Below are 26,543 nucleotides of genomic sequence, written 5' to 3' on the forward strand. Positions count from 1 at the left end.
CACCTTCTTGTACAAGGGTCTCAGCATTTTCCCAATAGTCCAGCACAGTGATTGAGAGCACTGATTTGGGATTTACTTTCTCAAGTCCTTAGTTTCCTTATTTTATCAAGTAGGAACAATAATAGTACCTGTCTCATAGGGTTATTATGGGATTAAATGAGGTCATGAAAGTGAATCATTTAGCACAACATCAACAGGAATAATCATTCAACCAATGACAGTTGTTATGGTGTTATGATTATGCTTCCTGAAATGAATTTGACAGGAAATTAGTTTTCTCCTGAGAGGGCCCTTGTCATCGGGATGCTGCCGCTTTGCTGATTATTCCCATGGCCATGGTGACAGTCACTTCTGTGTGCTCATCAAGCCCCGTTTCCTTTTCCTCCCGGGCACACAGCTAGACCTCATTTCCCAGCCTCCCTTGCAGTCAGGTGGAGTCATGTGACTGAATCAGGACCAATGGGATACGGGCAGAAGTGCTGCATATTCCTCCAGTGCCATCCGAGCACAGGCTGCTGACTAGATGCAGAGGACACTTGAGGCCTGGGGGACAGCAGAACCACTCGATCAGGGGTCCTTAAATTTCTCTTTGCTATGAACCCTTTTGGCAACCTCATTAAACCTATGGACCCCTTCTCAAAGCATTTTTTAACACTTAAAACGTAGAATTACAAAGAAGAGCCAGCAGAGTGAAATATAGTTACCAAAATATGAAAAGTATTTTGTGATATGGAACTGTATGTGCTCTTTACGTATCATATTAAATAACAAGATCTTGAGGTGAGTCTAATAGCTACCATAATTTCAAAGTGGTGTTAAGCTTAAATGATATTTCATGATGTCTCCTAAAATTATCATGTGATATGAAAACATCTATGATTTCTATTGGTAGTAAAGTCACAGGCGGCACTAATACCGTGGTTGGATGCCATCAGTCATAACTGCAGGAAAGGCTGAATTATAGTTAAGAGGTCAATGACGATAAAGATACACTTTTCCCCCCACTCCAAGTTCCCAGACCCCCTGAATTCTGCCCACCCTTCTGGGCACTTATAGACTCCAAGTTAAGAACCCCTGCATTAGGAGGAAGGAGCGTGGGTCCCTAGAGGACTGTGGGGAACAGAGACACTCCCTTCACCACTCCCACTGAGCTGATTGGACTGTGACACACAAAATAAATAAACCTTTATGGTGTTAAGCCACTGAGGTTTGGAAATAGGCTGTTCCAACAGGAAGCCTACCCTTACCAATAAACACAGTAGTGGTGGTACCTTTCCTGAACTGATGAAATTGATGTAGACTTGTTTAGGAGTCCAGCAGGATTTCTGCCGTCAAGTCCTTGTGGGGCCCACCAGTGTTCGCCCTGTTCTGTGAGCAATCATTTACACGTTTAGAAGATGACTTATTCAGGTATTACTGATGGGATTAGTATCCTGATCCAGACAGCCACCCTCACGGAAGACTTTTTCTGTTTCTCAGTTGAGAAGACACTTGGAAATTTCCAGAACTGAGGACGATTCTGTGTGTTGGGGACTGGCCACTTTCAGCATGGCAAGTAGAGGACAAATCACAGCAGCCCACGGCTGCAGTCCGCTAGAGCAGAAGAGCAGCAGCAGGAGAAGCCCGCTCTCCCTGTGGGCGTTGTGACCCAGGAGCCCGCTGTGTCCCAGAGGCTCCTCCCAGGGGGCTGGCATTCATGGCGCAGCAACCCAGCCACTCCTGTCTTGGCACTGGGGCCCCACACGCAGTGCGGGGATGCTCGCAGTGGGAATGGGCAGGGCTGAGCTACGGAGGAGCTGAAGCTACAGAGAGGTGGAGCTGGAGCTGAAGAGGGGCCTGAAGGAAGCTGAGAAGCAAATGCATACTTAGGAGACTTTATTGTTATTTTTTACAAGTTTGTTTATTTATTTTGAGAGAGAGAAAGAGCGTGAGCAGGGGAGGGACAGAGAGAGAGGGAGAGAGAGAATCCCAAGCAGGCTCTGCGCCGACACCAATGTGCACGGACATGGATGTGGGGCTGGAACTCACGAACTGTGAGATCATGACCTGATCCCAAATCAAGAGCGGACACCTAACCGACTAAGCGACCCAGGTGCCCCTAAAAGGGAGGGTATTAAAGATGACTTCCGTAGCTAGGCAAATTGTTGTTCTGTTTTGAGTATGTTAACTTAGAGATACCTACTATAGATCAAGAGAAGGTGGCAAGTAGGACACTGGACATATGAGCCTGGAACTTAGGGAAAGTCAGGGCGAGAGATACAAATTTGAATTTGGAGTCAGCAGCCAAAGGATCACTTAAAACTCAGGTCTGGATGAGATCATCTAGGCAAAAATGAAGGTACAGATAATTAGAAGGCCCAGGACTTTACAGCATCCGGTATTTCTTATTGGAGATAGAGCAGGAGCAGAAAGAGAGAGAGAGGGAGAATCAAGACAGTGTGGTATTACTGCACAGTCAGAAGACTGTTCAAGAAGGAAGATGTGGCCAACTGTGTTGAACAAGGACTGGGAAGAGTCCTGTGGATTCGATACATGGAGGCTGTCAGTGGCCCAGACAAGAGCAGGTTTCTCAGAGTAGTGGGACGAAGTCCAACCGCCATGGCTGGAGAATAAGTGGGATTTAAAGAAGTGGAGAGAGGGGTGCCTGAGTGGCTCAGTTGACTGAGCATCTGACTCTTGATTTCAGCTCAGGTCATGATGCCAGGGTTGTGGGATCAAGCCCTGCACTGGGCTCCACACGGAGCGTGGAGCCTGCTTAATATTCTCTCTCTGCCCCCCTCTCCTGCTCGTGCTTTCTCTAAAATAAAAATAAATTTAAAAATAATAAAGAAGTAAAGAGAGTAAGTGCCACCTTTTCAAGAAAGGTGGCTGATATGAGAGCAGTAAACGGAGAGCTTGTAAAAATGAGTCATACTCAATTGAGTTTTTATGTTGACGGTCACAGTTGCAAAGGAAGGAGGGACAGACAATGTAGTCGAGATGCGGGGGATAACTACAGGGTGAGATCCTGAAAAAGAAAGAGGACTCAGCATTAGCAACCCCTCGCACAGTGGTAGGGTTGCCCTGAAAAGAAAGACCAAGTGATGGATGTAGATTCAGTTAGTTTGCTGATAAAAAAAAAAAAAAAAAAAAAAAAAAAGCATTCCTGTCTGAATGCTTCTAATTTTTCAGTGAGGTAGGAAGTGAGGTCAAATCTAAGGGCAAAGTGGGGAGGCTGTGTGAGAGCAGACGAGGCTGAAATGGCTGCTTTAGAGAGTGGGAAAGGACCAGGCAAGGCATGTGATACTATTTTCATTTTCATGGGGGGAAGCAAGAATCCAAAAAGTTAGGAAACTTACCCAGTGTCCTTTGATGGTTCCACCAATTGGTCAGTTAGATAAAGGCTTTCGTAATTAATGTAATAGTATTGTGCAACATACAGAGCCAAATTCCTTCTGCATATTAGGAATTATTTTAAAGGTTCAAATTGCTGATTGTTTTAGGAAATGACTATCACTCTGGTATTTTTGTGCCAGAACAAGTATTATTTATAAGATTGCTGTTCCCAGTCCTTGCAGTAATATGTCAAACACTTTTTTTTCCTTTTAGAGAGAGAGAGGGAGCATGAACAGGGGAGAGGGGCAGAGGTGGGGGGGAAGGGGAGGGGAGGGGCATGGAAGGGGAGTGGAGGAGAGGGGAGGGGAGGGGAGGGGAGGGGAGGGGAGGGGAGGGGAGGGGAGGGGAGGGGAGGGGAGGGGAGGAAGCAGGCTCCATGCCCAAGGCGGAGCCCAACACAGGGCTCAATTCCATGACCCTGGGATCATGAACTGAGGCAAAATCAAGAGTTGCATGTTCAACCAACTGAGCCACCCAGGTGCCCCGAACACTTGTTTTTTTTGTTTTTGTTTTTTAATTGATAAGCAGTAAAGCTTAATACAAATTGTAGAAAAATAAATATCATTGGTATAATTCCTTTCCTTAGTCAGGAGAAAACAGCTGATACAGAGATCAAATCCAAAAATTACAATGAAGATGACCAATATCCTTTCTAAATTTCTCAGAATTAGGATAACCACCAATCACAATTGTTTTGAGTATCATCTCCTCAATTAGATTCTCACTTTTTGGGTCTCTGGTATGGGCTCCCCAGGAATCAGTTGCCCAGAAAAATTAGGTAATGCATATGAAAAATGATCAACTTTGCTTCCTCCTTGCTTTGTTCTTTTGCTGGGTTTCTAAGAGAAACGCTGGGGATAGGCCAGTTTTTATCACGTAAGCTCTCTGAGAGTAGGAGCCATGACTTCTTGCCCAACACTCTACTCCTGTGCCTAGCATAACTTATTAATTAGTATTGGCTGTGCTGAATCTTGGGAAAGTTGCATTTTGGGGCCCACGGCAATGAGCCGTATTTGAGACATCTTAATTTACTTAAGCATTTTGGAAGCTATTAGTAAATACTCTATGTTCAAAGAATGTTTGTCCAAAAGATCATTATTCTGTGAAATTCCAGAAGATTTCCCAGTGTGATTACCACCTGATGATCTTATCTGGCTGTAAATTAACTTCTTAGCACAGGCCCATGGCAGGCATGGTGCACACTGAATTATAGATGGTTTTCTCTTCACTCCATACAGTAATTTTTTCTTCCAGACTTACACCCCCTGCAATGCTCGGTACTCAAGGAAGGTCTAAGTTCACCAGAAGAAAACAGAAAATGTGCAGCAGGAAAAATGATTGTCTAATTTACAATGATTTGGGTCATTAGCATAAGCAATTGGGAGGACTTTATGCAGTATTATACTCCAGAAGCATAGAGAAAGTTCCTGCTGATTTGCAAGGTGGTTACAAACACAAACTCAGAAACATAATTACACATAGTGGGGAGACCTTTAACTGGGTTTTGGGAGGGGGCAACCCCAAACTCCTTCACAGAGGGAAAGCCCTGATTTCCCTTCTACCTCTTCTTTTTGGCATTTCCTTTGAATGACATCTTTCATTCATTATCCCATTTTATCCCAACCTGCCAGAACCCTGCCCTCATAATTTACCCATGCACAGATATTTGCTATCTCTAAATTTAAGAGCAATACAGATGAAGCTTTGAAAACATCTATCGTTTTGACCCAATATCAACTTTTAGGGGCTCTATCCTAAGAAAGTCATTTGAAATGTCTCCAAAGACGTGTATAAAGATGCTCACGGCACTGATTTTTAGACCAGCGAGAAATCAGAAATAATGCCAAGATTGCTGAGGGGATTATCAGATGACTGGTTAAATTAATTCCATATAACTGAATATTAAGGAGCCTTAAAAATGAAGTTGTAAGAAAAACTTCTTTGATGTGAAAAAACAAGCTCCTAGTGCAGGCCCACACCATCCTCCACCCTCCACCCCGCTCAGTGCCTGGAGGCTGACCTTCATCAGCGGGTACCCTGGCCAACTGGTTTCTGGTTGAGTCTGGCCAATGGAAGGACTGACAGAAGGCGGGCAAGCAAAGGGAAGAGACTGAAAGGCAAGAGGGTATGGATTCCCTCAACTTCCTGTCTGCCTGGCCACAGGTGGGCAGTGGCTCCATTTCTTCTCCAAAAACTAACACTTCTGTTGGTATTTTTGGAGTTTTGGTAACCCCCTGGGTTCTGGAAACCTCTCTGTTTATTTGCCTCTTCAGGCTTAGGGGTGGTAATGTTGTTAGCTTTTGGGGTAACTTCTCCTGATGTCTCCGAACCCTGTCTACACCTTTGTCAATAGCTTCTTTATTAAACTCTTCTCAATTGTTCCACTTGAGTACAGCACCTGTTTTCTGCCCGAACCTTGACTGATACAGGGGAAAAGCAGCTCATAAAAGTATCTGAACATTATCTTTTTTGAGGAGAGGATATGTCCTGCAAATAAAAATGTACTACGCCATGGTGGAAATATTGGGGAGGGGGATCTTATTTTTACATTAATCTGCAAATGTAAAAATTATCCTACTTTTAATTTTTAAAAGTTATTTAAAAATGGAGTCACCCTATCACACTTGCTTGACTAATTTGGGAGAATAACAGTATATTAAAAGGATATCTCAACTTGAATGAAATCAAGTGGCTTCTCTCTACATAGGTGAAGGATGTTCTTGTGTCAAACCATGGGGCCCCTTAAATAGTGGGTAAGTACTTTTCAAAGTCCCCTAACGACATCCAATGGAAACAAATCCTTTGTCTACAAACAGACTACTCACTGTTACATGAAAAGAAAAAACAAGCCATGGGAGGGAGAGGACAGGAAAAAATAGCTAAGTAAACGTCACCCAAGTTGCCACATGGGTCCTAGCTCTCCCAAGGAGGCCAAACCAAGCAAAGTTGCTGGGGCAATCGCAGGGCCCAGTCTGAACGTGCCCTTCAGTGCTTCTGCCCCAGCTGCCCCTCGCAGCTCTAACAGAAAGATGTTCACAGAGGAGGATGTCCGAGGGAGACGAGGCCACCCTTGGCTGGGAACCACACTGTGCTAGGGTCTTCCATACATGTGCCTAGTTTCACACTCCCAACAACCCTGCAGGAGTGAAGCTCTCAGCGGTTACAGGCAGACTCCTGGGATCTCAAACACGCCCGATGTGAGCTCCTCAGCAGCTTCTAGGCAAGCTCTTCAGAATCACCCAACTTTGGTGCAGTAGGCTATGAAGGCTGGAGACAGCTTCCTGGAGATGTGTGACCTTCGCAGCGGTTTCCAGACTGTCTCGGACGCCAGCTGCTTTGGGGCAACAGACTGACATCTCTGGCCAAGGCTTCCCTCATCTTTTCTCTGCTTGTCCTTCCCATGGCAAGGCTCAACCCTGCTTTTGAATTTTTTCGTATCTGGAATACATGGAATGGCTTCTGTTTTCCTGAAGAAACCCAGACTGGTCCACAGGACTGACAAGATGACTGCTGAAGGTCACCTTCATGTCCGAGAGTGGAAACATGGCTGAGTTTTGAAGTATTACATTATACTTTACATTACATCTAGGGATAATAAGTTACATAGATATATGTAGATATATGTAGATAATGTAGATGTATGTAGATATATGTAGATAATGTAGATATACGTAGATAATAATCTACATAGATAGATTACATTACATCTAGGGATAATAAGTTCAATGAAAGTTATGTTCCAGAAGATACATGAACATCACTTTACTGTCCGCTTTACCACACAGCAGCCTGGGGTTAATACCAAGTTGCTTTTTCCGAGAGAAAAGTGTGAAGATCGTTGGGTATGTTTCATATGGCGATTGAGGTGTTATATGTAGGTGTATGTGTGTGTATGTGTGTGCACGTGCGTGTGCACGTCTGTGTGTGTTGGGGGTGGACATTGATACATCTAGGCCTCCCCAGAGAGGACCAGGGTCCTTGATGGAAGGGGAGCATCCAATTATTCTGTATACCTGAGTTTGCTGTGTTATACACGTCTCCCTAGCCTGCCTCACGTGGGAGGAACGCACACTGCTTGGCAGAGGCTCCAATGGCTCTTTGGGGACTAAGAGGTCCACTCAACAGCTTCCAAAAGACTGGCAAGTGAACAGACATATTTAAAAATTCACTACCTACCTAGAAACTGGTAGCGGTTCCAGTTCTTTCCTTTATTGGGAAAACAGCCTTATACACGTCACCTCAGCTTCAGGGCTTTATTTCTTTATTTGTTCGACAGGAAGACTGAACAAGTAATCTGTGTGTGTGAGGTTAATGCGAAGTGATGGGTGAATTCAAATGTATACCAAATGTGGATCAAACATCTCCCATCTACAGGCACTGCTTATAGATGCTGTGATGACAAATAAAACTTAAAAATAAGAAAAAGGTTTCTTCTAATGGAATAATAGAGAATGCATTCTTTTGTGTCAGGCTATTTTACCTCAGCATAATGTTTTTGAGATCTGCCCACTGTTTCACATATCAGTAGTTTATTTCCTTTTGTTGTGGTGTAGTATTCTGTTGAATGAATATACCACAATTTGCTTATCCATTTACCTCTTGATGGACATACGGGTTGTTTGCAGCATGGGGTGATAATGAATGAAACTGCTATGAACCTTAAGTCTGCAAGTCTTTTTGTGGACATATGTTTTCTTATCTCTTAGGTAAATATCGAGGAGTGGAATTGCCGGGTCATATGGTAAGCGTCTATTTAAATTTATAAGAAACTGCCAAACTGTTTTACAAAGTGATTGCACCATTTTACATTCCCACCAGAGATGAATGAGAGTTCCTGTTGCCAACACGTGGGATTTTTGTACACTACAAAGCACACACTGTAGGATTCCATCTACTGGAAAGTCTGCAATGTGTGAAATGGACCTATAGTGACAGAAGTCAGGTCACTAACTGGCTGTCTGTTTTTGCAGGTGTTGTGAGGGGCATCTGAGTTCAGAGGGGCATGAGGAGTGCTGAACTACTGGCCTGATTACAGCGGGGGTCACCCAGGTGGAGAAATTAGTCAAAACTCACTGCACTGTATACTTAAAATGGGTTCATTTTATTGAGTGGCGATTATGCCAAAATAAAGTTGATTTCAAATGATTTGTAGAACAACGACAAAAGCATTTGTGAGTTAACAAAAATCTGTACCCATGATCTGTTTTCTCAATCAGTGGCTTATAAAAGTGCATCTCATCCTTAGGAGAATTTGTACATATCTGGATGTGTTCAAGCAGTCCTGTAACTTGGAAAGGTTGTGGTGGGTGATTTCTGAAGTCCTTCGAGGTCCAATACTCCGGATCTTCTGTACTGCTTGGTAGATTATTCTGAGGTCCTATCACTAAAGTGCCTAGATCTCACTCTTCTGTGTCCTGATTCTCTCCGTGGCCAATCGGCTCCCCTGATCTGGCTGGCGATGCTGTGTCATCACCATGAAATCCGTAGGGTGTGACCCCGAGCTGCTTTTCTTAGCACCGCCCTCCCCAGCAGTTCTAACAGATGGGTCTATTTCTGGAACAGCGGTTCTTCTTGCAGAAGGCACTCTCTGCTCAGAATTAGTGGGCTAGGAATTAAGTCAGCGCAGAGACTGGGAACAGCTTATGCGTGAGGGCTTTACGCATTTGTTTTCTTTTCAGAGCAGTCATTCACAATTTAAAGTGACTCACTGCTTTTTTGGTTCTGAAAGACTGAAAATGCAGAGTGGAGCAAGTGATTAATTCATTGTTTACTACTCGCAAAACTATTGCTGGAGCACCTTATGATCACTCAGCACTTTTTTCTCTGACTTGGGATTCTCCCTAGTCCCCGGGTAAGATGGTTCGTGGTCAAGACACTTGTAAAATCAATGAGAATAATGAAGGCTGGAATGTAGTTATTGTCTTCGAGTTGCTGCTGATGTTCTGAAATGTGGAGTCCTGAGTCAGGTTTCCTTGTATGGCCCCTGATTTCTGCCCCTGTCGTCGTTGTCCTCACCCCTCACCTGAACGTAGGCTGGCCTCTCCCATTAACCCTAAATAAGTCCAAGGTGGCTGAAGTGGCTGAGGGATCCAGTGTCTTGAGCTGCAGCAATACTGATATAGTCAATGTGGGGACAGGATGGAGAATGGAGGTGAGCACCCCCTTCTCTCCACACCCACGCTTCTCAAATTTCTGTTCAGTCAGTTGTCAAATGGGTAAAAAGGAAAGCAAAGTATTAGCAGCCAGCATGAACGATATGTTCAATATGAACAATAATGTTCATATAATCCTCAGAACAACCTCATCAGTGGGGTGCTATCATTATCCATATTTTACAAACGAGGAAACCGTGGCTTAGAGAAATCAAGCGACTTGCTCAATACATAAGTATTGAGCTGGGGTGCTAATTCCAGAGCCCGGACTTTCTTATCCTGTTCAGGGATGGGCAAACTTAGAATCTGACAGAATTAGGGACCTGACATGGAAAAAAAGCATATTCATAAGTAGTTATCAGCACTTCTTGATTTTCTAGAGGTCTTCTGGGATTGATGGTAAACTACAGAGACGGTTTTCTCCCAGGCTCCCAGAGTGTCGGTAGTTAGGGTCACTGCATCACCTTGTGGTCATGACCGGAACTGCATGTCCCCTGTAGTCTGGGTCCTGGCTTTTCTCTGAGCATGGAAGAACTGCCTGTCTGTTCGTCTGAAATCCCAGAGAAAAAATTCTGCTAGCACTGGGCTTGAGGTAGTTGGCTGGCTGATCTCCAGAGCCAGGAGAAAGAAGGCTTTCATTTCTGTTTCTCCCATTTCCAATACCTTGGCTAAAGGTCCTCTTAAGAGCGATGGGTACTTCATTCAGGAAGTAGTGGGCTGTGGCAGACAGCCTGGAGTTCTGTTCTCTGCCCTTGGATTTCTCTCTGGATCCTTTGCACCCCAATCCCACCCTGCCAAATAACGTTGGCTGTAGCTGCATCTGATTATTTTCTTTCCGTGTTATTCTCCTCTGTGGGCAGAGGGAAATGTGGATTCCTTGAATTTGCTTCCAAAATTTCATCTTGGCTATTTCAGCTAGGCTGATCTTATCTCTGCCACGTTATAAGCTACAGGACCTTGGGCAATTCGTATAACCTTAGTGAGCCTCTTCTGCAGAATGGGGATACGACTATGCCAAGGCATAGCATAGTTGTTAAACTGCTAAAAACATGTTAAAAGCATGTTGTAAATTGTAACTAAATATGCAAATGCAGTTGTTACCAGCAAATGTTTCTCCATCACTGCTGATAGAAGATAATGCCTTGTCTAGGCAGCACATTTCATACTCTCTTCCTCCTTCCGTAAGAGGAACATGGATCACCTTAAGAGGTCAGAGTGAGATGTCCATGTGTGGGAGACGTAGGAGAAGAGATGAGAGAGCTTTCATAAGGAGGAGAAAGATCAGGACCGCTGCTTCATAATCCCATCTAGGGAATGTTGCTTCCCCCTTTGTATAGGGTCTAAAAATGTCTGTTATAATGATGCTACATTCCAGTACATGGGGTTTTAGGGCTTGTACATCCTTTCTACTTATGGTCACATTTAATCTTCATGATTATCCTGAGAGAGGTTTGATAGTACCTGTTTGCCTGGTTTATAAGTGAAGAAGCTGATAATCAAAAGGGATACAGGATCTTCTTAAGTTCTCAGGGTGGCCAAGTTGAGTTTAGGATGTGGATCTTGATTTCTGTTCAGTGCTCCTTCGTTTACCACTTACCATGTTATCTCTTTACAACATAGAACAGGAGCCTCCAAACTTTTTAAACCATGAACCACAGTAAGAGGTAAATTTTTGTACATTACCCAGGTAAGTGCATAATTGAAACAAAAACATCAAGAAACCACACTTACCCTGACTGAGTACAATGCATCCTATTCTGTCCTATTCATTAAAGAAGTGCTATTCACAGCTCATTAAATTGACTCATAACCCACTAGTGGATTGAAACCTGCAGTGTGGAAAATACTGATCTAGAAGGTTCTCAATCCCCACAAGACATATGACCATCACAACTGCCCATGGTCTTAAATGGATATGATGCATCTCACCAACTAGAACATAGTGTCTAATGGATTATGCAAATTAACTCTTAGAAATCTTTAAAGGATTTTAAAAGCTCTAAAACAACCGCATCACAGTTGCCGTGTTTCCACCACATTATGAGCACAGCATTTTTCACCCCAAGTCATTATTGCCTCTTTACACATCAGTGTCCACCCACCCAGCATCCAATCTTAACGGAAGTGGCTGCGTCTCAATCTCAGGACGTTGTGCTGGTTCACTTAACAAATACAAAAATAAGCAGCAACCATCCCACATTCTCATTACACTATTTAAAGTAACTTTAAGTTATAAACAGGCAACGTCTATGTAAGATCCCTGATTTAAAAGTTAGTGATGGTGAGCTTCAGCCAGCAGGGGGTACTCCTCTGGGCAAATCCAGGCTCTGATTAGCTGGAAAAGTCAGAAAGAAAGAAGGAAGAATATGGCTTTTATTCATGTGTTTTTTCCAACTACCCCGTATACTGCAGAGTGGGTCTTCAAATGAAGCCACTTTGTAATGAAGCTTTTTTGCTCTTTTCCTTTGGTGACTTGACTATCCCCTAATTTAGTCGAAGCTGACAGACCTTAAGTACAAATGTGGCCAGTGCAACTTAGCGTAATGCAAGAGTGTGAATTTGGCTGGTGTGGCTCCATTAGAGACGAAAGGCTGGGGCAGGCTTTCAGCAGCGCACCTTATAAGGCGGGGGTTCCCCGGGCCGGGAGTCCTTGCCACAATGCCAAGACCTGCTTGATGGGAGCCACAACTACATACGCAGGTGACCCCAGAGAGAAAGTCTGTGCAGCCTGAAGCAGAGACCTGCAGGCTTTGGGTCCAACTTGCCCGCAGGTTCCCCCGATACAAGTGCCAGCCTGTCTCCCTGACTAGTCGAGTGAAGACTCAGTCCCTGGGGCCCCACAGGATGCTGGAGCCACTCCAGCCTTCCCCCTCCACCTAGGGGACTTGTATGTAAAACAGCAACTCTCCATGCCACTGCCCCTGGGAAGGACAGGAGACCACATGAATGCCCTGTTCTCTGGGGAGAGAGAGAGCCTGTACAACCTCTACTGTTACACATGCTGAATGATGCTGAGAGAGAAGCAGGGAGGGACAGTTGGACCGATGCCATCTCTTTGTTTTGCTCTTTGGAATGAATTGGGGGAAAAAAAAACAGGTTGCATTGTAGTACTCGGGGCTTTGCTTTGGATTTTTGTTTGTGAATAGTCATTAATAAGGAAGCTACCATGACAAATTAAAATACCAACATATCAAGTAACAGTTTCACATTTATACGGCGATTTAAAAAAAAACGTTAAAGTGTTTTCTAGATGTAGCAGTAGCATTGCTCTATTCTATGAAATAGCAATGCTTTTCAAAAATTGTGAGTAAACATAATAATTTCAATGTATGTGAAGAAAATGAAAAGAATCTGAGCTTTAGGTCCAGGCAGAACCTGTGTTTGAATGGCAGGTCTAGCCCTTTCTAACGTGCATGACAGCAGTGAGTTGATGCATAACCTATCGCTCCTTAACCTTCTCGTATCAAAATGGGAATAGAATACTTACCAGCAGGACTGCTGTGAGGATTAAATGAAAGTATAGTCAATTAATTAGGTCTCCTTTTTCACTTTTAATCTGGCAACTATATCATTTTTAGCATGTAGGTATGTACATAGGTTTATATGTCAGTTTGCACTTAAGTTTCAACCCGGTTTTATAAAAATTAGACGCAAAATAGTCTTCCCAACAACCCTTCAGGGCTTACGGAAGCAGAAAAGAGAAAATAGAGTATTAACTTTACTTTATATACACACACACACAAATAAGTCCCACGAAGAGTGAATCACCAAACCAAGCCTGAAGTGCCATCTGAAGCCTGTTGTTAATTCTTACACCACAGGATGGGGTGGGGGGCGGGGAGAGGGCATGTGTACTTAGAAAGAACATGTCAGTGATTTGATTATTTTTGTTTTTAATCCTGACCCTTAATTTACGTTGAAACGTCCACAGGATGGGGCCGGGGACACGTGTACTTGGAAGAAACGTATCAATGAGGTGATCATTTTTGTTTTTAATCGTGATCCTTAATTTATTTTGAAACGTCAGAGAACGTCAGAGGGGAGCACGAGCTGTTTCTGTGGCTCACAAGGGATGTGGGCAGCAGGAATGCAGAACAGCCACGCCAGGCTCACACTGGCCCTTCGAAGGCGGCCGTTCCTGTAACCAAAACCCGAAAACCGCGTGGCCGACACCCACCTTTCTTTTCCTGGGAATGGGCTCGTCGAAGAGCAGGTTGCTGGCCTCCGCCTCGTCGATGCCGTCGTCGGGCTGCGGTTGCGGCTGCGGCGCGGGGCTGCGGAAGGGCTTGAAGCTGTCGGCCGACAGCGGCGGCGACGGCGTGGACGGGTTGGACTGGTCGCTGGGGGCGCTCCAGCTCCAGTAGCCGCTGCTGCTGCTGCTGGAAGGCACGCCTCCTCCCTCCTTCCAGGATCCGCTGAGGCCTTCTGTCCGTGCACACAAACACAGTGTCAGTGCTGTCAGCGCAAGCTGGCTGTGTTCCGGGCGGAGCGTGGGGGGTGGGGGTTGGGGAGCACGGGGGGGGGGGGGGGGGGGGAACCTCGATTCTATGCTCTTGAAAGCGCTTGCAGCCCACTCCATACTTTGCAACGGCTGCGTATGTAACATTTACTCAGAATCTCAAAAAAAAAAAAAAATCGCATCGTATTATAGTTGATAAACATTTCGCTATTTTAATCACATAACAGGTTTTTCTAACAGTTTTCTGACGTGTGTTGTTTTGTTCAACACTAGCTTCTCAGGATGACAGTGGAAATTATATGAAAATGAGAAAAAATAAGATGTTCTTGTTCACTAAGTTTGGGGAGCCCTGTATGTATTTATTGACTACATTTCTAAGAAAGAAATCATTGGCACTGGTCTCCCTCCACCCCCATCCCCTATTTTAACTTTTTAAAAGGAATTTCTCATAGGTCTGTGGTCCTTGGATTACATGTATAGAAAAAGTTAGTCTAAGGTTTAAGAACCTAAGAGAATAATTTCTGGATAGTTACCTAAAGCCATCTACCTTATTTTAACAGCTGCTTATTATAACAAATGATAGTGCCTTACATTTGGTGAATGTTTTACATTTCACAGAACTCATTCACACAATCGCATGCATTCTCACAACATCTGTCTCTCAGAGTAAGGACTGTTATGCCTACTGTACAGATGGGGATCCTGAGGCACCAGGATGTTAAGTGACTTGTCACATGACTACTGTGTAACCCTGTGGGCATGAGGCCCAAACCCTGGTCTACCCATGGGTCTTTCTCCTTCATGCATGTGGGCCCTGTGCTGTGAGCAGCCTCCTTTGTCTCCAGCAAAATGGAGATCAGAGGAGAATTTATTGGTAATGATTACTGGTAAGACTGGTGTTGAATTTTACCTTTCCACTCGTGGGGAAACATTATGAAATGTCTGCTAATGTAGAGAGATCTTTGCCCAGTTAGGATGTCTTTGGGGGGGGCGGGGGGGGGCTCTTTTAATCACTGAAGATTTGCTTTACCTTTGGAGATACCCAATCTTAATTAGCACTTGCATAAATTCTACCTTCTTTTTAAAGGATAATTTCTGCTTCATATTTATATGCATTCTGAATATATTAAAACTATCGTCTAAGTACATGGGGGGGGGAAGAATCTCAAAATGCCTCATTAAAATATGCTGCTAACGTCTGTGTAATTAGTAATGAAGGTAAACAGTAGACTAACATTCATGGAAAAATTTATTAACCACTTTCACATAATTCTAGATTTCTAGCGTCTTCCTCAGCCAGGTCAAACAAAAAGTTCACTTCCGAGACTGAAGTTTGAAGTTGAAATGCCAGATGTAAGTTACCCATATCATTAAAACAAGGCTCTAACAGAATCCAGTGGTCATTTATGCGGGCTCACACCTCGCCGGCCTCAACAAAACCAGATTAGCATCTCACCTCTGCAGTCTACACAGAGACTGATGTACTGACGGGACCCAAGTTGCCTGTAGAAAATAAGAAACCTCCATTCAGGACAACACGACTTCAAGAGGAGCCTAATGTAAGGCCTTAGTAATAGAACCTGGTGTGAGACACTTGCTTGGCAGGCTTATGAAGCTTATAAATACACTGCAGTAGGCACTTACAAAACAAAATACGTTCATGGTGCTAGATGTGTAATCATGCTCACTGTGAGGAACTGAATTTATTTTGAGAATCAACTATGATTATAGTGTGGTTACCTTGCTTCGTGTCAGTGCCAAAAGTTAATCTGTTTACTTGTGAATGACCTTTAGAAACACTATTTAAACAGAAGGACAATGTGATATAGAATATAGAAATAGATTTTTCAGAAAAAAATCAGAACCAATTCAGAGTTTTCCTTTTTTGTTTGTTTTTTAAGAGGATCCTGTCTTCTTAAATAAGTATTTGCCCAAAATGCAGACATATACTGCTGGACTCTTACTCTCTTTGCAGACCCACATCCTGACAAAATGATTCTTCCCAGAAACAGAAAAGGATCACGACAGTTTTTTTATTTCTAAAAAATTTGGTAATTCCTTCATTATCATAAACTGCTCTCCTTTTTTTAAGAATTTGCTTCCTGTTGTAGACTAAATGAGAGATAATAGACAATTTGGGATTATTAGTTGGGTAGTTATTTTTTAAATCATAATGAACACTGAATTACTTTCTTTATAACTATGCTAACAAAAGTTTTCATTGAAGAAGTGAACACTTTATTTTGATTCTAACCTTTTAATACAAAGGAACATTAAAGATGTTCTCAATTAAAAAAGAATGCAATAAATGGTATTTGGTAAAAATACCAAAATGGTAAAAATGATGAATACATTAAAAATATACTTTTTCTCCTCTGAGGATTCCATGAAATTCTGCAATTCCTTTCTCCTATGATTGCTTTTGGGGGTGCCTTCGGTTTTGCTTTCACTGTAATCTTTCTTTAGTGGCGTTGCCAAGCTGAGAAAGGGAAGTCAGGATACCTATTTTCCAACATGCCCCGATCAGGTCGTTTAATAGCAACGGTTAGGCTCATTTCAAGAGCACCTTATACCCCAGGTGGATTGGAGTAAGTTGTGGTCAGGACTCACCGGACGTTCAACATACTTATTTTAACACCTCCTGCTTAAAACCAAATTATGTGTGAACCATAGCTCAATCCCATAATTGACTAGACTGGCTTTTAAGAGAAGGTTTTCTCTTGCTGCAAAGTTTCATCCAGTGGTCTCAGTGGCTGACATTTCAGTGAACTGAAGTTTGAACTGAAGTTCAGTCTGCCTTCCGCCCAGGGGTTGTCCGCTGTGAATAATCTTGCCAAAACCACCTGTGACCTTCTACTTGATGCAAAATTTAGTCCTTCTCATGGTTGACCTTTTGCACCATCAGAGTCTCTCCCTGAAACACGCTTTTCCCTTGGCTTGCATGCACACTCTCCTGGTTCTCCCTTACCTCTGTGGTAACCCGTCAGGCTCCCCTCAGGCTCTTTTCCCTCTGCTGGTCCCTGACTTGATGAAGGGCCTTACCATCCCCCTTAGCCATCCTCTCTTTACACTCTTTTTACACAACTCCCTCGAGGTGATCTCATCTCTTCGTATGGCTTCCCAGTTCCACACGGAAAGCCCAGGCCTCTGTCCTAGGTTGCACCCAAATCTCCACCAGACATGGACCCTTGAAAAATCCTCAGGTTCTGACTACTAAACATGTCTCAAACCAGACTTAGCATCATCTTCAGAAACCCTACGTCGTGTTCAAACATTTGCCCATAGATCTATTTCTCTACTCTGTTCTATCTTGGGGAGTGGGCCTCTTCCGGAAGCACACCGACTGCCGGGAAGTCACCCTCGCTGTTCCCTCTCCTTCATCCTCTCTGTCCATCACTCAGTCCTGTCGACTTTACCTTCTTCACATTTCTCATTTATGTCCTATTCATCCCTACTGTGACCACCAAGGCCCAGGATGCTCACATAGTTCTGTTTTTTGGTTTTGCCTGTAAACCCAATCATAACTTTCCAGTGGCCACATCATAGCTATCCTACAGCCTCAGATTAATGTCCAAACTCCTAGGCAGGAACACATAGCTCCTCTTGATAGATCTTGGGTCAAGCTTTCCCACTTCATTTCCCTCCTAATTTATCACACTGAATTATATGTGTCAATATTATATCACGACTAAGCAGATCTGGAATTAGAAAGATATGGAATAGAATTTCAGCCAGCTCTGCTGTTTAAACGTCAGTTAATCCACATGTGCCTCAGTTTACTCATCTGTAAAACAGTGATAATAACATCTCATAGAGTTGTGAGAATTACATGATAAAAAGCAAGCTTAGTACTTGGCATACAGTAAGTGCTTAATAAATGCTAGCCATTAATATGATAGTTGGTTTTTTTTTTCCCCAAAGGAACTGTACAATACGAATGATTATGAACACTGTTTTCAATGATGTATTCAAACCATCTAGCATGGTACCTAATAAATATATATTGAATAAGTGAATGGACTACATACTTTTATTTGATTAATAGATATTATTCTATTGGGACAATACTTTTTCAAAATATTTAATATTCAGAGTTCTTTGATCCAACTGCCTGTCCAATTGAACAGAAATAATGCTGGTGAAAATAACTTCATTGGACCAATCTCCATTTATCTAGGAAAAAAGGAACACAGGCACTGAAAGATATGTTCTGGACAGGTGATGGAGCTCAGTAAATGTGAGCTGAATGGATGGATGGATGGAGGGATGAGATGCTGTGAGGTCTCTGGGGAGATGAGGAGGCTGATAGCTGTGAGGTCTCCCTTTCTTCTACACATACTTCCCCCTGCTTTCTGCTAATGGGTGGCAGTTACTTGTTTATTGTGTTTGATAGGAATGGGAGCCCTCAAAGAGAGGCTCTGTTCTTGGTGTCAGGGGGCCCTTCCCTGTGCCCCAGACCCCAGGCTTACCATTTGGCCGCACAGGAGGGCTTCGAACCAAAGGGCTGGTGGACAAGCTGGTTAGTACCATTGCTGCTGTCACCTTGTCCATGTCCAGTTCCTCTGAAGATTTCCTGTCAAACAGGGTGGGGGGGGGGACACTGTTATCTGTGCTTACTCTGCCTACAATGGGCCACGTACCCCACAAGTACCATGTATCACATGCTACTACACATATTTGCTCCTTTAACTTATCCCCGTGAAAACCCAAAGGGTTGTTAGCTTTATTGTATAGATCAGGAAGCTGAGGTCCAGAGGTTAAGTGATCCAGTCAAAATCCTATAGGATGAGGAAGAGAAGGATTCATTCATTGGATATTTATCTGACAAGTGTTTTATTGAGAGTGTAGGTTAGACCTATAACTACAGGTTAGACCTTGTTCTAGGCACAGGTGACACACAGTGAACAATAGACAAGGCCGGTGGGGAGAAACACAATTATCAGTAAACAGAAAAAAGGGAAGAATAATTTCTGATAGTAACAAGTGCTACGAAGGGTATAAACAGGTTGGCGTGACAGTGACTGAGGGCGGTTGCACTCAGGGTGGTCAGGAAAGGTTTCTCTGAGGAGATGACATCTGAGGTGAAGTGTGAAGGGGGAGGGGTCAGTCCTAAGGAGGTAGGGACATGCCCTCCTAGCAGAAGGGACAGCTGTGTAAAGGCGAAGTGGCAGGAATGAGCACCAGATATTTGAAGAACCACCTACTTTGGGTGAGAAGGGGAGAGGGTTGCAAAGCTGGTCATGTGGAGTCCTGTGGCCATGGGAGCGACTTCAATTTTATTCTAAGTGGAAGGCATTAAGCAGGCCTAGTGACACAATATGATTAAAAGTAACTACCTGAGCTACTATATGGAGAATGGACTTTAGGGAAGGCAGACTAGAAGCAGGGAGGCCAGTAGGAGAGACCTGCTAGGAGTCAAAACAAGAGGAAAAATAGCGGCTAGGACTAGGGTGGGGACAGTGGCAGGTAATCTGGCAGGACTGGCTCATGCACCGAGTGTGGGAAACGAGCAAAAGGGAGCAATCCAGGCTGGCTCCCAGGCTTTTGGTGTGAGCATTCACTAGAGCCATTTACTGAAGTAGGAGAGAGTGGAGGAGAAAGGCAATTAGAGGTATTTAAACTCCTGTGCTCTGCTTTGCTATACTCTCCTAGAGGAAGGATAGGTCATAGGAGTAGTTACCATGCTGTTACAGTGAAGAGCCACTGGTAATCATTCATTGAGATGGAGAGGTTACTCTGGTTCATTAATTTTGGCCGGTGAACCCCGAGTGAAGGTTCCTGAGATAATGGTCATTGTGAACTGGAGTCAGCTTGTTGAAGCTTATTTCAACAAAGAAGTTAATATCAAGAGGCAAAGACTTACGTAATACATTGACATCAGATAAATTGTGCCACCTCCTGAGAGATGAACATTTTCCATTTTCAAATTAGGGAACAGTTGAAGAAGTACAACAGAGGATTAATAAACCATACTGACAAATGAATGTCACGTTGGCAAATACGGCTTTCATTCAAGGGGTGCCGTATAATTTGTAAAAGCGATGAACTCTTAGAGATTGAGACTTTATAGCATCACTTCACAATACACTGGGAAAAGAGATTCATAAATTGGAGAAAAATCAAAGTATCCCCAAAGTTAGGGGCTGCTTAATTAATTTCACCACGACGTCATAAAAATCATTACAGTTCGGCTCTCCAATGTCCACGATGACACTGAATTACTAAACAAAGCTTAGTCTTTCCATCCTAGGTGCCAAAAGATGAGAATCTTTCAAATTTCCTTCTATAGTTCTTCTCAAAGCACCTTCCCCTCTTTCTTGGCAAATTGTTCTATCAAAAGACAAATTAGGTGTTTTTTTTGTTTTGTTTTTTTGTTTTTGTTTTTTTTTTTTACAGAGAATGGCAATTCAATGCTTCTAGAAAGCAAGCTTGAAAGTACACAGTGAAATTCACTTTGCATGAGTTTTCAAGACAATTTCATACACTTACGGGGAAAAAGTGCTCATTCATTTGGCACACAATTAAAAGATTTTACAACATCCATAATTTACACGAGCCTCATACTTGGGAGGAAAGGTGATGCCAATATCTTACAGAAACAAAGCTTCCTGAAACAGCACCAGAGAAAGAACTCAAAGTGCCTTAAGATAAATTTGAGTGTGTTGTTCTCTATCTCCCTATGTAGTCACGGGGGAGGGAGTAATTGGAGGCCTTGAAGGAGAAAGTTTTGCTCTACAACCTGCTGTCTAGACCTTGGGGTTCCCCTGCCGGTCTGCCCTCCCCAGAGCCCAACTGTCAGGATCACTCCATGCCAGTGGGGGGCACACAGGAGCAGGCTGCTGTCGTGTCTTTCAAGACTGGATTACTGGAGAGGCTGACTTCTCTTTCCAACCGTCCGCCTTCTCTTTCTCTTGTAACAAAAGGCTTGAGAACCAGGATAAGCAGTATGAGCTTGGCACAGAGAAATGGCATGACTAGAGGGAGAAGTCCCGTTGCCCTCTGGGGCTTGCTATACAGTCAGGCCTTTCCCCCCACTTACATCTTCGTTTCAGGGACCTTTATTTTTCCTTCCTCAATCTGCTTTGTATCTTTTTGGATTTTTTTTTTTTCACATCTAAGGCGAACATTTTGTTTTAGAGGTCTGACTGATAATTAACTCAAAAGCCGATCTATTTTTTAAATATGAAGATCAACAGGGAATGTATCATTATAAAATACGCACTTGTTTTGCACTGCCGACGTCTACGACTACATTTCAAAACAATTATTGAGTGTCATAAACGGATTTCTGACCAAGAGTGAAAAGAGTAATAAACATTAGAACGATTAGAGCATTTTTGTGTTTGTATTTCCTCTGACTTTCCCACTGGCATTGGAGGCCACTGACAACAATAATAAAAAAAAAAAAATCTAAGGAATACGTTGTTACTGATTCAATTAACCTGTATCTCTCTGGGAGTATTTTCTCATGCTGCATGAAATGTTACCAGATGATGTGGTCTTGTGCTGAGTTGTGTTTTTGTTTTTATCTTTGTTTAATTTCTTTTGGTTCAGTACTATCTAATTACTGATTAATTTGGGCTGCAAATTCAAATCCTTATAATTAAACAGGAAGAGATGATATACAAAGTAGAGTTTGTTACACTTTGAGAAAATTGCCAGAAAGGACTTCTGGTAGGTTTACAGTTGTCGAGGGAGAAAGAAACCCACCAGAGGTGATGTGAAATATTCTTTCCTGATTTGAAACTGAATTTGAACCTACTGTTGAAAACCTTATCCACCCCATGTTTGCAAAAGGCTGAGGTCTTTTTCAATTAATCCTTCCTCTCAGACTTTGTTGAACATTATGGAACGTAGTAAAATTTAGAATTATTTTGACAATAGTAATACTTGTTGTCATCATATACAGGATTTGTTCCTCACGTTGACTTGGCTTGGGTGGATGAATAGGATTTCAAGATGACAGGATCCCATTTCAGGCAGGAAAGCAGGCAAGTCTTTGGCTTGCCGTCTGCTTAGAGTCCTATTTGAAGGATGTAGTGGGTGATGAGAGAGGACACCCCTGGGCCAGATCATGGGGCCTTGTGCCAGGCTAAGTGGTTTGTCGTATTCTTTTAAGCAGAGAGAAGCCACTGAACATTCATCAACCTGGGAGATGACCAATCTGTATTTTAGAAATGAATCACAATTGAAAATGTTTGGAAAGGGAAGGAGCTAAAGGAAGGCTATTTAGCTATTTATAGTTAAATCTTGACTCAAACTCAAAGTGTCAGACTAAGGGACAACTACTCTATGAAAAGAGGTATTTAGTCTATGGGGACAGGAATCCCTTGATATCTGGTAAGGATGTATCCTGGACCTCTCTGGGAGAGGTGATAACGGTAATGGTCAAGAGTGCAGGCTCTGGAATTAGATCACGTGGCTTCAAGTCTACTTTGTGCCATTACTAGCTATGTGACCTTGGGTAAATCACTTGACATCTCTGAATCTCTGTTTCTTCATCTGTAAACGGAGGACAAAAAGAGATCTGTTGAGAAGATTCAGTGAGAAAACACACACGAGCACCAGGACACAGTCTCAGCCACTGTCAGAGTTCCATAGATGTTGGCTATTATCGACCTTCAAATTCACGAATATGCCCGTAGCATACCTCCCCCCTGAAAGAGGACAGTGTTAGGTTACTTCACTTGCTCTTCTTATGAGGCACCAGCACTAGCAGTTGTTCCTTTGGGGCGGGGGGGGGGGCGTGTTATTATCTTTCATGATGAACAGAACTGTTGTAAGTTCTTAGGAATTACTCTGTAAGACGTGGCAACTGGCTCATGGAGGGCCAGCTGCTGGTCCCTCACTGGAGCTTCACAGGACCTTGGCAACCACACAGCCCATGACATCATGGCTCTTGAGGGCTGTTCTCAAATAGCCAAAGTCTGGAAGGCGGTTTGGATTTTATGTGTAAGAGTTTCTGCCTTCAATCCTCAGTCTTGGGTACTAGCCATGTGCTAGGGGCTCTTCTAGCAACTGGAAACACGGTCTGAAGGAAAATCAGGCAGAGTCTGTGCCTTCCTGAGCTCTAGTCTTGAAAAACCAGTCCTTAATCAAACACACAGCAAATAAACATTAACCTACAGATGTGACAAGTGCAGGAAGGAGCGGTATGGATTTGAGGAGGCTCTATCTAGGCACCGCTGGGGAAGGGGAGACCCCTGGGCTGAGGAGAGAGCTTCCGGCTAAGGGGGACGGGAAGCGAGCACTGATGCCGCCTAAGAGAGCTCTGGGCTGGGTAGTGCAAAAGCAAGGGCAAGGCTCCTTCACAAAAGGAACAGAAAAAGGCTGAGCACAGTAAGTGTCCTGTGCACTTGGAGAGGGGACAGCTGGGTGGGGCTTTCGAAGTTCTGTAAAGGTTTTAACCCTCATCTTAAAGGCCCCAGGAATCACTGAAGTGTTTTGAGCAGGGTGGGGTCGGAGAGGTCACGGAGGTTGGGGCGATGCTATCAGACTTGCTTTTCAACAAGCTCACTCTGGCTGTCGTGTGGAAAATGAGTTCCTTTGTTTGACAACCAATCTTTTATCTGAGGAACCGACTGCCTGGTGACTGTGGCAGCAGGTTGCAGAATGACATCATCTGCGACATGAAGAGGCAATCAGGAGTGTGGGCAGCCTCAGCCGACTCGGCCCCGGGCCCTGGGTCTTATGCTGGTCGGGCCCTGGGCGCTCGGCCGTGGCCTGTGCTGACAAGGCCACCTATTGTTTATACTGCAAGAAGCCTTTTTAGTTCTTTTGAGTCACTTCATGCCTGAATGCCATCTGCTTCGAGGGTGCATGCAAACACAGTCTCCCCTGGCTAACCCACCAGCTAACAGAGAAACGTTTTACACCCCGGAGAGCCATAAAAGACATTTATCTGCAATTAAAGCACTGTAGTAACAAACGGAAATAAAAATGAATAATACATTCCTTAGATTAGCACTAATCCAGTTCCTTAGCAACTACAGAAATCTGCTGTCTAGACCAAGTTTGATTACTTTTAAAACTTGTGATAATCCTAAAACAAGGAATGAAGTCAGAAAATGAAATCTCTTGTACAGAAAAGCCCACGGTAACCAGCTCTAATCTTGGAATTCTGGGAAGCTTTTACTAAGGGTTTGGAAAACTGGATTCAGTTAATTTTTAAATTCGATTAAGCACAAAACTTTGTTTCCTTTCTAAAGGCATTTTGTAGCAAGAGCAGGAGTCTCGTTAATGTTAACCCTTCCGATTTCATTTTAGTTTTTTTTCTTTTAAAGGCTCTAGGGAAGATTAAGGAAGCTACCTATTGCATAAAGTGTCTGGTGGGCTTGATCAAACGAGATGGGAAAATTAGAGCACACACATCATAATACATAGGCAATACAGACTAGTACTTCTGAAGCTACCTGTGGTGAAGGATCATTTTATTTATTTTTATTTAGATCCAAGTTAGTTAACATATAGTGTAAAATGATTTCAGGAGAATTTACTGATTCATCACTTACATATAACACCCACTGCTCATCCCAACAAGTGCCCTCCTTAATGCCCATGGACCATTTAGGCCATCCCCCCACCCAACTCCCTGCCAGCAACCCTCGGTTTGTTCTCTATATTTAAGAGTCTCTTATAGTTTGCCTCCCTCTCTCTTTTTATCTTATTTTTGCTTATGTTCATGTTTTGTTTCTTAAATTCCACATGTGAGTGAAATCATATGATATTTTTCTATACCATTGTGTGTATGTATGTATATATGTGTGTGTGTATATATATGTATACATATATATGTATACATATATATGTGTATATGTGTGTGTGTGTATGTATATATATATATACATATATATATATATATATATATATATATATATATATATATATATCTCACATCTTCTTTATCCATTCATCAGTCGATGGACATTTAGGCTCCTTCCATAATTTGGCTGTTGTTGATAGTGCTGCTATAAACATTGGGATGCATGTGCCCCTTAGAATCAGCATTTTTGTATCCTTTGGATAAATACCTAGAGTAGTGCCATTGCTGGGTCATAGGGTAGTTCTATTTTTAATTTTTTGAGGAACCTCCATACTGTTTTCCCAAGTGGCTGCACCAGTTTGCATTCCCACCAGCAGTGCAAAAGGGTTCCCCTTTCAGTGAAGGATCAGTTTAAAGGAATCTCTAATCTGTCATGGATCGATACTTCTGTAAAATACAAGACAAACGGGCCCATGGCAATTATGGCTCTGGCATATTGCTACGCGAGCCTCTAAACTGTTGCTTCTCCTCAATTTCTGCACCTAGCTCATGGTAGACTGGGAACAGAGTTTGAAGACTGTCCCTGGCCCATGCTGAGTAGCGTGGAACCAGGCAATTGCTGTGATGTCCAATTCATTTTGCCGAAAAAGATGACATTCAGTCCTGTTTTGCTCTTTCTCCCACCTGCTGCTCTCTCCTCTTGGATCCTCACCATGACTTCTCTCCTGACCTTGGTCGCTTTGCTCACTGCACTCCGTATTCTACTATGAATAGCCCCTCACATACCCTCTCCCCTTTTACTGTACCAGGGCTTTCCCCTAGGGTCACTCCTCCTTTCCATTAGAGTTACCCACCCTGTCCCCCATGTCATCCCCCCTGCCCCCACTGTTGGCCTTCAACCTGCTCCCCTAGACCATCCTTCTTTACTTGCATGTGGAAACCCTAGCCCTTGCAGATCAGGTGTGCAGCTATCTTGTTCTCTGTCTCTCTTCCTGTTTGTCTACCAGCCCTTCCATTAGCACCTCTTTCCCCTAAAAGTCACCAAATATTTTGGCACCGAAGTTACAGCCATTATTATTATTTTTTCAACATTTATTTATTTTTGAGAGACAGAGGAGACAGAGCATGAGCAGGGGAGGGGCAGAGATAGAGAGAGGGAGACACAGAATCTGAAGCAGGCTCCAGGCTCTGAGCCGTCAGCACAAGAGCCTGATGCGGGGCTCCAACTCACAAACCGCAAGATCATGACCTGAGCCGAAGTCGGACGCTCAACCGACTGAGCCACCCAGTTGCCCCAGCCATTATTTTTACCTCATCTGGAATTATGATCCTAGGAGATGTAGGGAGAGCATCCCACTTCCTAACTTTGTAGTTTCTGTTCCCTTTGCCCCAACAACATTCAGCAGAGTGCTGAACTTGACAGGAAGGCTGCCACAGTCAGATGGACTGGGGTTTAATCCCCAGCAACTGCATTTACGAGCGGAGTGATTTTATGCAAATCATGTGGCTTTGTATAGCTTCATATTCCTTGTTTATAAAATGGGAGCGATAATAACAACAACCTCACAGGGTTTTGGAAGAATTAAATAGTACATGTAAAATATCTGGCATATACTAAACACGTAACTGTTTTCATCACTCTACCCAAACTCTTATTTCGGTGAATTGCTCTCAGATTAAAACCCCAAATCTTATCTACTGAAGTATTTATAGGTGAAATAACACGAAAACTAGGACTCGCTTTGATGTACTTCAGCCTCCCACTCCCCCACCCCCAAAAATATGAGTTGGGGGA

At 43.3% G+C, this 26,543-nt stretch overlaps 1 protein-coding gene across 2 annotated transcripts in view; it reads right to left on the bottom strand.

Moving 5' to 3' along the window:
- Positions 1–26,543, bottom strand: part of ZNF704 (zinc finger protein 704) — a 231,175-nt gene that overhangs the window by 23,600 nt on the left and 181,032 nt on the right. For both annotated transcript variants that reach the window (XM_042973063.1, XM_042973064.1), the window contains exons 3-4: positions 18,456–18,559; positions 13,705–13,952 (exon numbers count right to left, since the gene is read on the bottom strand). In XM_042973063.1, coding sequence (XP_042828997.1) covers positions 13,705–13,952; positions 18,456–18,559 — 352 coding nt within the window. The remainder of the gene's footprint in view (positions 1–13,704; positions 13,953–18,455; positions 18,560–26,543) is intronic.

The sequence above is a fragment of the Panthera tigris genome, chromosome F2, assembly GCF_018350195.1.
Source record: "Panthera tigris isolate Pti1 chromosome F2, P.tigris_Pti1_mat1.1, whole genome shotgun sequence".
Taxonomy (NCBI): Eukaryota; Metazoa; Chordata; class Mammalia; order Carnivora; family Felidae; genus Panthera; species Panthera tigris.